General features: G+C 34.1%; 1 protein-coding gene and 1 long non-coding RNA gene across 2 annotated transcripts; one reads left to right on the top strand and one right to left on the bottom strand.

The window, feature by feature from the left end:
- Positions 1-264: 264 nt before the first annotated feature.
- On the top strand, positions 265-4,507 carry LOC109182728 (pentatricopeptide repeat-containing protein At5g27270). The gene is given in 10 exon segments (XM_019332893.1): positions 265-896; positions 1,256-2,657; positions 2,732-3,043; positions 3,204-3,308; positions 3,397-3,484; positions 3,570-3,691; positions 3,823-3,887; positions 4,200-4,297; positions 4,299-4,398; positions 4,401-4,507. Coding segments are annotated over 10 exon segments (2,907 nt in total). The 5' UTR covers positions 265-353; the 3' UTR covers positions 4,473-4,507.
- On the bottom strand, positions 4,039-6,087 carry LOC109182731. The gene is made up of 3 exons (XR_002054403.1): positions 6,074-6,087; positions 4,887-4,889; positions 4,039-4,119 (listed from the first exon to the last, which is right to left on the bottom strand). It is a non-coding gene; the product is annotated as an uncharacterized LOC109182731 (long non-coding RNA).
- Positions 6,088-12,508: the final 6,421 nt, after the last annotated feature.

Below are 12,508 nucleotides of genomic sequence, written 5' to 3'. Positions count from 1 at the left end.
TTTAAATGGAAGAATCTTAACCAACTCATTGCAAGCTTTTCTCTAAATCAAAGATGAAAAATTTTGAGTACTAAGATGTATTTAAAAATTTGGAAAATGATGTCTGAAAAATATTTTTAGAAATTTGAGTACTAAGATGTGTAAAAATTTTAAAAATAATTTTTGAAAAATATTTTCTGAAAAATAACTTAATCCGCGGAATAATACAAGGACTCAATTGCATAAATTGTAAGGTGAAGTCGGTGATTTCATTTTCACTACAATTTGGATTTTGGAGGATGCATTTAACTGCTGGTATGAAAATTGAGTTATGAACCACAGGAACAGGAAGCTATGCAAAATCTCAGTTAACCATGGAAGCTCTGCACTCCTCCTTTCTGTGCTCCATTCCCTTGAAAACCCCATCTTCTAACTCCTCCAAGAAACCCAATTTCAAACGGACCAAATTCTCATGTTCCTTCAGGCCAGACCCATGGACCCTGAGCGACGGCAATGACAAGAACCTCAACAAGCCGAAACCCAGGTCCAAGAATCCGAAAAACCCACTTTCGGACGACAACGCGCGTCGCATAATCAAAGCCAAGGCCCGTTATTTAAGCGTGTTGAGGCGCAACCAGGGCTCACAAGCTCAGACCCCGAAGTGGATCAAGAGGACTCCGGAGCAGATGGTGCAGTACTTGGAGGACGATAGGAATGGTCACTTGTACGGGAAACATGTAGTCGCCGCCATTCGGATAGTTCGGAGCCTTTCTTCTAAGCCTGATGGGTCGTATGATATGAGGAAAGTACTGGGTTCTTTTGTTGCCAAGCTTACTTTCAGAGAGATGTGTGTTGTGCTGAAAGAGCAAAGGGGTTGGAGACAAGTCAGAGACTTTTTCGCTTGGATGAAATTGCAGGTTAGAATCAATCCCCTCTTATTTTTAAGACTTCTTGTATTTCGCTGGGGATTATGCATTTTAAGTTTTAGGTTGAAGAATAACACAAAAATTCAAGTTTTATTTTGGAACCATTCCTTACCACAATGTATTTCAGTTTTCATTTTACTGCTTTTATGCCAAATGGTAAAGATTCCTCTATATTTCTTGTTAGTTTCTTCCTCTAATTTATCATAGAAAGTGGAAATGATGGTAATTTCAATTTGTGATTGAGTTTAATAAAAAGTTAGTGGTTTTGCTTCATTTTCTTTGTTAGTGCTAGCTCTTGTGAAGGCCACAAACATTCATTTTTATGTAATGTTAAATTTATTCTTCAACAGTTAACCTATCGGCCTAGTGTGATTGCATATACAATTGTTCTCCGGGCGTATAGCCAAGCAGGGAAAATTGGACTTGCTGAAGAGACCTTTTTGGAAATGGTTGAAACAGGATGTGAACCAGATGAGGTTGCTTGTGGCACGATGTTATGTGCCTATGCTAAATTCGGGCATCACAAAGCTATGATGTCGTTCTTTTCTGCTGTACAACAAAGGGGGATAACGCCTCCTACTGCAGTCTTCAACTTTATGCTTTCTTCTTTGCAGAAAAAGGCACTCCATGAGAATGTTATCAGTATATGGAAGCATATGGGCGATAAAGCAGTTGTTCCCAATCATTTTACGTATTCAATTGTTATTGCCTCACTTGTGAAAGGTGGCCTTTTCGAGGAAGCATTTAAAGTTTTTAAAGAGATGAAGAGTTTGGGATTTGTTCCTGAAGAGGCAACGTATAGCCTTCTTATCAGTGTAAGTTCCAAGCGTGGCAACTATGATGAATCTTGTGGTCTTTATGATGAAATGTGCTCACAAGGAATTGTTCCGAGTAATTTCACGTGTGCTTCACTTCTGACAGTGTATTACAAAAACCGGGATTATTCTAAAGCCCTTTCCCTCTTTGTGGAAATGAAGAAGTATGGAGTCACGGTAGATGAGGTCATATATGGTCTGCTTATCAGAATATATGGAAAGCTGGGTCTCTATCAAGACGCACAAGATACTTTCGATGAGATTGAGAAACTGGGCATGCTTAGTAATGAAAAAACATATACGACTATGGCCCAAGTTCATCTGAATGCTGGTAATATCGAGAAAGCCTTGCAAATAATGGAAGTGATGAAGTCAAAAAACATCTTACGTTCAAGATTTGCATATAGTGTCTTGCTACAGTGCTATGTAATGAAGGGAGACTTGCCCTCTTCTGAAGTTGCGTTTCAGACTCTATCTAAGTTTGAACTTCCCGATTGTGTTTCTTGCAATAATATGCTCAATTTGTATCTCAGACTGGGATTAACTGAAAAAGCTAAGGATTTTATCCTCCGTGTAAGAAAAGCTCGGGTAGAATTTGACGAGGAGCTCCTCAGGAGTGTTATGAAGGTTTATTGCAAGGACGGAATGGTAAGAGATACGGAGAAATTGCTAGACGAGCTAAGTTCAAGCAAGATATTTGGTAGTGCAATTGTGCAAACACTCCTGATGGTCATACGGGGAAAGGACAGATTGTCTGAAGCCGAAATTACTTCTAAGCCCTTAGACCAGCCTCGTTCTATGGCATTTGAGCTGAGCCTAACCCTTACACTAGCAGATGGGAATAATGCAATGGCGCAAGAGATATTGGAAATATTGCTCAAGGCTGCAAATGGCTTGTCAATAGTCAGTAAAGTAGTGAAGATTTTTGCCAAAGAAGGTAAAATAACTCGCAATTTTCTTTGATAGCTCTCTAGACAATGATCTTTTCTGACATAGTTTTTTCCCATGTAGGTGACATATCAAAAGCGGAGAATCTTCTTGAGCTGTTAATGAAGCTAGGCTACAAACCCGAGGATTCTGCTAGTGCATCTATGATCAGTTTGTATGGAAAGCAACAGAAGTTGCGACAAGCTGAAAAAATCTTTGCAGCAGTATCAGACTCTGCAAGAAATAAAGCGCTTCTATATGATTCCATGATTGATGTGTATAACAGATGCAATAAACACGAGGAAGCATATTTGTTTTACAAGGAAGAAATCAAGAAAGGGCATGTTATGGGTCCAGTCGCTATTAGCATGCTTGTGAACGCATTGACTAATTGTGGTAAGAATAAACATCTTTTTCCTTGGATGATTTTCTGCAAATTTACAAACCAGAGTAAATAGTTCAGTTTCCTTAATGTGTTAAATATTCATCTTTAACACATAGTTTACCATAAAATCTACAATATGGTACGGAGTATTATTTTTCATATTATCTGCAGGCAAATATAAGGAAGCGGAGGATGTCATCCATAGCACTTTTTGTGCCAATTTTGAGCTTGATACCGTGGCATATAATACATTTATCAAGGCAATGTTGTCAGCAGGTTGACTTTCCTTTCTCTCGTGTACACCTTATTCCACGAGAAAAGTTGATTTGAACGAGACTCTAAGGATATTCAAATTGGTATGCAGGCAAGTTAGAGGACGCAGCCAGCATTTATGAACGTATGGTTTCATTGAAGATCGATCCATCAATTCAGACATATAGCACTATGATCAGGTTAGGGCATGGATATTAAAACAACATAGATCTACCAAAGAAAAAGTCGATTTGATCTGACTGAGGAAATTGATTATGTATGCAGTGTGTATGGACGAGGTAGAAACTTGGATAAAGCTATGGAGATGTTTAACATGGCTCGAAGCAGGGGGATAGCTTTGGATGAAAAGGCCTATACCAATTTGATATGCTATTATGGAAAGGCCGGTAAGTTAACAGCTTAGGATGTTTTATGTATCCATGTTATCTATGGCATTGAGTCTTTAGGAAACAATTTTCAGGAATCTTCCCGAATTGCTTGATTTTAGACATGTGTTAATTGCTCGTTTTGTATGTAGGGAAAATTGATGAAGCATCAAGTCTATTTAGCAAAATGCAGGAAGAAGGGATAAAACCTAGTGAAGTAAGTGTATAATTTTTTTTTTTTGGGTGATGAGAGAAACCCGTAGCTACTACCTGAGGGTGTGTACTGGGTAAACCTCGCCTTGTGACCCTAGTTGGCAAAGGACCACAAGGAGGTAAACCAGCTTAGGTTATCCATAACTGACCGACTAAAACCAAGAGGGTTGAGATTCAAACTCGTGACTTTGTGTGATTACAAGTTTGTATCCTTAGCCATCTTGGCTGGAGTTACCCTCAATAAGCGTACAATTTATGGTTGTGAATAGCATGTTATAGTATAGTTCCCTCTAATGTGTTTTTGGGGGACATGCAGTTGTGCTACAGCATTATGATGAACGCATATGCTCGTGCCGGAGCTTATGAAGAAGCCGAGGAAGTTTACCATAGCATGCAGAGAAATGGTGTTCAACCTTGCTCGTATCCGAGCATATACAATGGGGATGAGGTCAAAGTACGACAAGGCGGGAAAGGCTAATGCTTCAATGCAAAATAAAGGTGTGTCCCCCACATTATATGTGCTCATTTTAATGCCTTATTGTTTGCTTTTGCCAAAAAGAGAGGGGCATGGGCATGCATATCAACCTAATTTTCAGTGTAAGCCTAGAGGAGGAAGGCCAGAGAATTATGCATTTGTACAAGGCAGCAGAACAAAGCAGAGCAGGCATGGAGACGGAACTCAAAGCTGAAGCGGTTTTGGGTTTATCGAACACAGTGACTAATCTCCTCGCTGAATTGGTTTTGGGGTGTATTGAACAGAGTGACTAATCTCTTCGTTGAATTGTGACTGCTCCATTTCCAAGCATCGATCTCAATGTTTGGTTAAGAATGGATAAGTCCATTTCACTCAACGACACCCAGGGTTATTCATATCCATGTATATAAATACAATACAAACATTGCAAACCACCCATTTGGATTTGGTTGTTCCTTGTACATTCTTTTGGACCAACTGGATTACCATTCCTGCACGTGAAGTGGCGGTACAATCACACACTCTCACCCTCTCTTTTATTTTTAATTTTTTGTTTATCAATGTACGTAAATACTCAAGTGTATATACTTCCATTAATTCTGTTATAGTATAGGTTCTGTTCTTTTTATATGTTTACAAAAACAAAGTTTGATGTAATTTTATTTATTTATTTTTTTTTTGGGGGAAGATGGAGGGGGGTACCTAAATCTTTACCTGCCACATTTGTGGTTAGTCAAGTATCAAAATCCATAGTCATAAAATTATTCGTGGCCCCATGGGGTAGTAATACTTCTCAGATTTGGGCTGCCTCCTTGCATCGGAGTATTTCACTTACAACTTTTTAATGATATATTTTTTATATTAATTTTATTTGTAAAATAGAAAAAAGGGATAAATAAATTTAAATTGAAAAAAAGTTTAAAGAGAAAATATATGGATGCCTTGGTTGCATGTGCCCATGGACTTCTCCAACAAAAATATAGTGAGTTCAATTGGATCAAAAACACACTTGAAATACTCAATACTACAAAAAATAATAAGTAAATTGATGGTCAAAGTAACTATTTTCTTTAGTTTAATTCTTATTCTTTAAAAATGGCAAAGGACAATAGTTTATGGTGTTAATATGTCCATTAACTTAGCTAACGTGGCGCTAACATCGTCTTTGCATGCAAGTTATATCATGCACCGCGGTGCATGATCGATCGTGCACCGCGCATAAAAACGTCATTTTGTTTAATGAAAAGAAACGACATTCATTTTTGTGGGTGGTTTTTATGTGTTTTAAATGCGTGGGTTTTTTTTAAGGTACATGATTTGTGTGTTAATGTGAATTGTTGTTGAAACTTAAGGTGCGTCAATCTCAAACTTAATTTACCTGTTCAGATCCATTCATTAAACCATATATAGCAAGTCTCTAGACCATAGTCTTACTCCAAATACTGCCCACTAAACCATAGTCTTTAAATAGTCTTATTTACGCTATTAGTGTCCATCTAAAATGGATGCTCATCCAAAATATAAACTTGCAATTAATATACTAAAATGAACATGCATTAAATATAATGAACTTGTAAAATTGTTTAGAAACCTATACAAATAATTAAATAAACATGTGACCGGTATACTAAAATGAAATCTCTAGACACTAAAGTTGAATCAACATTAAAATTTATGTTACAAGATGTACGTTAAGCATATAAGACTTTTACTACATTTATACTGTATTCCTTCACTTTTGTGACAATTGATGATTAGTTTTCTTCATTTTGTGGGTCTTAATGAAAATATCAACATCAAAATTTTGTGTTATTAAATAAAAAGTTAAGTGAGAGTAAAATTTGGGAGTTGGAGTAGTATTTTTCATCTGTCATATAATATAATTAACAATTGTCTCCAACGTAGCAATAATTCAGATGAGTAGAAGGTGCACTTTGGCTTTTAGTATTAGGATTAGACAATAGAATCTTGTGGTATATGTATATCCGAGGAACAGTGATCTGAGATTTCTTCATTAGATAAACAATAACGATGATGTAAGATATGTCATTATCACCAATATAGTACATACATATATGCATTTTTCCATCCGGTCTTCCACACTGCTCGCTTCTGGCTTTTGTTCACGTGTATGCAATGTTTTGAAAAAATCGTTAAGCACCCTCTAGGTGCCTGATGGGGGCGGGGGCGCCTAAGCGTCGATTTTTTTTTTTTTTTTTTTTTTTTAAATAGTTAAACTCCCGCCTAGACCGCCTAGGCTTCCTAGTCCGACGACGGCCTACTCGGCGCCTAGAGCACCTAGGCGGCCAACCGCCTAGAACATTAATTCCGTTAAATTTCTAGGCGGCCGGCCGTCGCCTAGAATCTAGGCGCGATTTTTACAACATTAAGGCGCACACACCTGCTCTGTGCAATGAGAAAGTCTTGGTTTTTGTTTTTATTTTTTTATTTTTTTCTGGTGGGATAGTAGGTCCCACAAAAAACCAAATCTTGCCGGAGGAACTCAATATTCTCTCTCCAAGCTTCTCTCTTTCATGGATGTAAAAACTACAAAAATCATTCAAAATTCCATTATTGGGAATAAATGCTCTATGCCCTCTATGCCAATGCATTATTATCAAAACATTTTAAATAATTGCAAAGATTGTCTTACAAGGAAGTTGATTATTTTATGATAAAGCAGCTTTCATACTTTAATCCCTAGTAATTCACCCGTGCGATGCACGGGAAAAAAATTATATTATTATAAATATAAATAAAAAATATAAAACTAAAATATTTAAATTGTTTAATATAATAATATTTTTGAGCTTCCATTGGTCAAGTATTTATTATTTTTATAGAATACAAAATTACAATTAAAATTAAAATTAAAATTAAAATTTTGTATGGTTAATATAATCTCTAATTATGTGCATATTCAAATAAACTTATAGAGAGAATTTACATAATTACATTGATTTATTCTTAATTGTATTTCATCTATATTATAATTTTCACAATACGAATAATAACTAAGATAATTACATTTGGAAAGCAAATTTTAAATTTTGTATGAGTAAATTTAAACTCTAATTGAACACATTTTTATATGATTATATAATATATAGCTAGCTATTTTATTTTTTAAATGTTGTACTTTATACACACACACACACACACACACACACACACACACACACACACACACATATATATATATATATATATATATATATATATATATATATATATATATATATATATATATAAAATAAAGGATGTTGTGGCATTAATTGTAACATTAATTACTTCCCAACCATATAACTTTATTATAGTTAAGATGAGATTTCACGGATCTGTTGCGGACACTTTTAAAAAATATTTTCTGAAATTCCATTAGTTTTCGACTTGACAACGATGGTACATACCGGACTACCGGACATTATATTATCATCTTTCCAAATTTTCTAACTTTGCACCACTAGACTGTTGCTTATTAGTTTCTATGTCAAGATTCATCGAAAAAAAAAAATAAAATATAGGGTGATTTTACTATGAGACTGTCTTATGGATCAAAATATGTGAGATGGATCGGGTTAAGATGAAAATGTAATACCTGAAAATTGTAATACTAAAATAAAGTGTTTGTTACTTATAAGAGATTATAATACTTTAAATTAAAATGTAAAAGTATTACATTTGTCTTCAAAAGTATTACACTTTTCCTTATAGCTAACAAAAACTTTATTCTTGATTAGTATTACATTTTCGCGTATAAGTATTACATTTTTATATTGACCTGTTCGGAGGATTCGTGAGATAGTATCACACAAGTTTTTGCCAAAAATATATATGGAGTAATTATTTAAAAATTCTTTATAACTAGCAATTTAAAGTAAGAAATACAATTAGATTCAACTATATATTTTCTTTAATTAGGGGCTTTCTTATAACCTTTTAGATTAAGGGTCCGTTTGCAAATCCGGAAAACAACTCTCAAAAGTCATTTTCTAGATTTCTCAGTATTTGGGTACCCAAGGAAAATAAAGTAAAAAGGAAAATATCTCTTATGATAACAGAAGAAAGTCTAATTTGGCGAAAAATGTCTTCATATATATATATATATATATATATATATATATATATATATATATATATATATATATATATATATATATATATATATTTTTGGGAGGACACTTTTCAGATTCTTTATTTTCAATTCTTATTTCCCACTTCACTCTCTTCTTGTTTAAAGTTAATTTTTGGATTATTATTATAACCACCACTACACCACCACACCATCACTGCCACCAAACCACCACCACCAACTACCACCACCACACCAACACCAACACCACTATCACCACACCACAACCACACCAACACCAACACTACTATCACCACACCACCACCATCACCATATTATTATTATTGTTGTTGTTGTTGTTATAACAAATAATATGTTATTTTCAGTAAAATAGACCAAACAGAAAAAATACAAAATTTTAACTTTCAATCAAATAGAAAAATATAATTTTCATACATTCAGCCAAACACAAAAAAAAAAAAAATTTTTTTTTTTGAAAAATGAGTCATTTTCTAGAATTATTTTTCAAAAAATATTTTACAAGTTTTCAAACGGATACTAAATATGTGATCAATAATGACAGTTTTTACTACGAAATCATTCGTTGAATTTGCGCTGGTTGATAATGCTACATTTTTCTATAGTTAATAAATATAATGTACATATGATAATAAAAGGAATGCGTTTATTTTTGAGAGAGATGCTTCCCAATAAAACTCAACTAAATTTTGACTAAATTAGTCCCAAGGAAAAGAACAGGAGAAGAAGAAGCAAATCATAGTTTATTCCCCTTTCCCCCTTGGGATATATTTATTTTTTAGTTGCCATCAATTTTAATTTCCACAATATCCATTGCATGCAATCATTAGGCGTACCCCGGGCTTAATTTAGTGTTTCATCGCTTGAGTTGATGTCACGACAGAATTAAGATGACAATGTGAGGGTTCGAATCCTATTAAAAATATAAATCAATAAAAAAGGGCTCAGAATGAAATGTGTAAATCAGATCTCTTGTGCCCTTATAAAGACTAGGGGCTAGGACTTAACCATTGAACTGATTGCTTAACTCACGATTTCACTTTTGCAATGCTTTTAAGAATAGGTCCCGTGGACTTAGATGAGTTTAGCAAAATTGAGATAGTATTTAAAAAAAATAAATTAATGGAATTATTGTGAATGTAATCATGAAGTGATGATAATTAATTATTTAATAGTTAAAATGAGTAGATGCATGCGTGGCAGGTGGAGCTAGCTAGCTGGATGGCTTGGAGAAACTGACAAAATCTTGACATCGATGACTTGCAGTAATGGGTATCGTTTGGAAGGAATTATTTTTACCTAACTTTTCATGCAAGTAATGCCATGAAAACGATCCGAGTCTTTTAATTGAATTAATTAACTACACAATTTTAAAACTAAAATATATAACACCATATCTTTAAGAAGTGCACTAAAGTCTAAACTAACCAATAATATAAGCCAACTATTATGTAATGTAATGCCATAGGCTCTGTTTGGTAAATGCCTGTTAACTGATAGCTGATTGAGTTAATTAAATGGTATAATTAGTTGATAACATTAGCTGATTATAGAAATATGTTTGGTAAATTAGCTGTTAGCTGATAACTGTTTGATATAATTTCCTTTCTCAAAAAACTAATTGAGCAATTTTTTGAATTTTAGCATTTTTGAGTTACAAAAAGCAAATTAACCAAACACTTATATTAATTTTTTAACCAAATCAAAAGCTAATAGTGATCAAATAAGTCAAAATTGACCTATAGACTAACTATTTTACCAAACAGGGCCATTATCATTTTAAATGAGTGATCACATGATCAAATTCTGGATGGTAAGGGGATTTGATTCTTTGAAATAATAAAGTATAGAACATATAATATCTTGTAATAAATTATGTGTTTCAAAAATTAAACAAACAAACAAATAATAATAAAAACAAATAATAATAAATACTACATTTAATTTATTTATTCGTTACGAATCGAATCTAGTTGCGATTCACGGATCGGAGTTGAAACGTGGTGTACGCATGGGTGTATCTATCTAGCTAGCTTTCTTGTTTTTATATGAATATATATGATGATAGTGTATTAGTGATTTTAGAAAAACATAGAGAATGATAGAATTATCGAAGTTTGGCCATGCTGCTTTTCTCTGTCGACCACTAAAACTTGATTGCTTTATAAAATAAATGAATTTAGGAAAATATATTATTTAATAAATTCTGATTTTGTATGTTGCAGTGGGACATGCCATGTCCTGGACAGCCGGGCCCTATGACAGACTATTGAAGTCGCCATTGGGTCTTATTGGGTCGATCTTCTTCTCGGGCATGATATATGTGTCTCCATAGTTGGTTGCAGTCTTTGCGCCAGGGGGATTCCACTACGAGTGAGTATCTTGGCAAAGCCAATGTTTTAATTGGACTTCTTGCAGAAGCCGGCCAACCAACCGACCAACCCTGAGTCTCGCACGATGATCTCCTCATTGATCACTAAAGAACCTGTGACAATTGATCAATTCAACGACTACCATTTTGTTTTTGTGATAAAGTAGTATAAAAGGAACTACAAGTAAACTACATATCTACAAAAAGACCAACTGAAACATCTTCACCAAGCCACTAACCACATCAAGGTTAAATGATCTAATGGGGCAAGCTCAATGTTTTATCTAGAAAACTTTAAACTTCAAGTGGCGTATTAAGACTCTGTATTCTAGACTTCTTTCTCTCTCTCCCTATATTATTGAGAATATTATCAATTATCATTCCAATTCTGATTTGAGACTCTTTGTATCCTTATAAATACATATCTTCCAATACTTCAAACATCATAACTTGATCAATAATAAAATTATTCTCAGAACTATTGTTCTCATCGCATTCATTCATTCAAAAATGGTGTTTTTCTTCTGAACAATAAAAGCTGTCTACTCTAGAAAAAATACGAAATTAGAAGATTATATTCAATACATACATTGACTAAATTGACAATGCGGCATATATTGTTTTCAAAAAAAATATATTTGTGTATTCATTAAGTACTACACTATTTGATGCAATTTTGTATTATGATATTACAATTTAATAGAATATCTAAATAAAACAATATCGATTAGTGTTAATTATCTTAGAGGCGTAACATAACCCGTAAGAGGATTTGCTAACATCAACTCAATGCTAATGTTGTGCTCAATGACACAATTTTCTCTTTTGACATGTTTCTTAACGGCTAAGAATTTGATGTCAATATATTTACTTCAATTCCCACTTTTGTCGTCATTCCTAGCTAGGACGACAACTGCAGATGAGTTGTCACAATAGACTTTCAATGGCTTATATATAGAGTCCATACTTCTAAGTTTGGAGATAAAATTCTTGAGCCATACACCTTGTGAAGTGGCCTTGAAAAAGGAAACAAACTCAGCTTCCATGGTAGAAGTAGTTATCAAAGATTTTTTAACACTTATCCACGAGATAACCCCACATGCCATGATAAAGATGTACCTTAAAGTTAATTTTTGACTATCAACACAACCAGTGAAGTCTACATCAGAATAACTGACAACATCTTGTTGGAATAGTGACTACATCAATGGAGAACGAAGATAAGCAGAGAGAAACGAGAGTTCGAGAAGATGAAGAAGAAAGATGATATTATTGATTATGAGAGATAATAGGATACACTGGTTTTATATAAGGGAATAAGGGAAAAATAATAGGAATAAAAAGGAATGGAGGATATTATATTTTTATCCTCCAACACCCCCCCGTAAGCTGGAGCATGCAAATCTTGTATGTCCAGCTTAGATAGAAAGGAGATAAAACAGAGATGTTGGAAGAGCTTTGGTCAGACCATTGGCAATATGCCTTTCTTGTCCAATCCATAGGCAATGGCAGCTGCAGTTGGTTCATTGATAATCCTAGCCATATTCAATCCAGTAATGATGCCTGCAACTTTGGATGAGATCTTTCACCACCCTTTGTACATGCCAGTAGCCTCAAACAGAAATACTCCTCCAAAGGATTCTTGAATCTCACTATTTTGTTTCTTAA

The sequence above is a fragment of the Ipomoea nil genome, unplaced genomic scaffold (assembly GCF_001879475.1).
Source record: "Ipomoea nil cultivar Tokyo-kokei standard unplaced genomic scaffold, Asagao_1.1 scaffold1074, whole genome shotgun sequence".
Lineage (NCBI taxonomy): Eukaryota > Viridiplantae > Streptophyta > Magnoliopsida > Solanales > Convolvulaceae > Ipomoea > Ipomoea nil.
The sequence above is the reverse complement of the archived record's forward strand: the minus strand, read 5'-3'. Positions and strand labels throughout refer to the sequence as shown.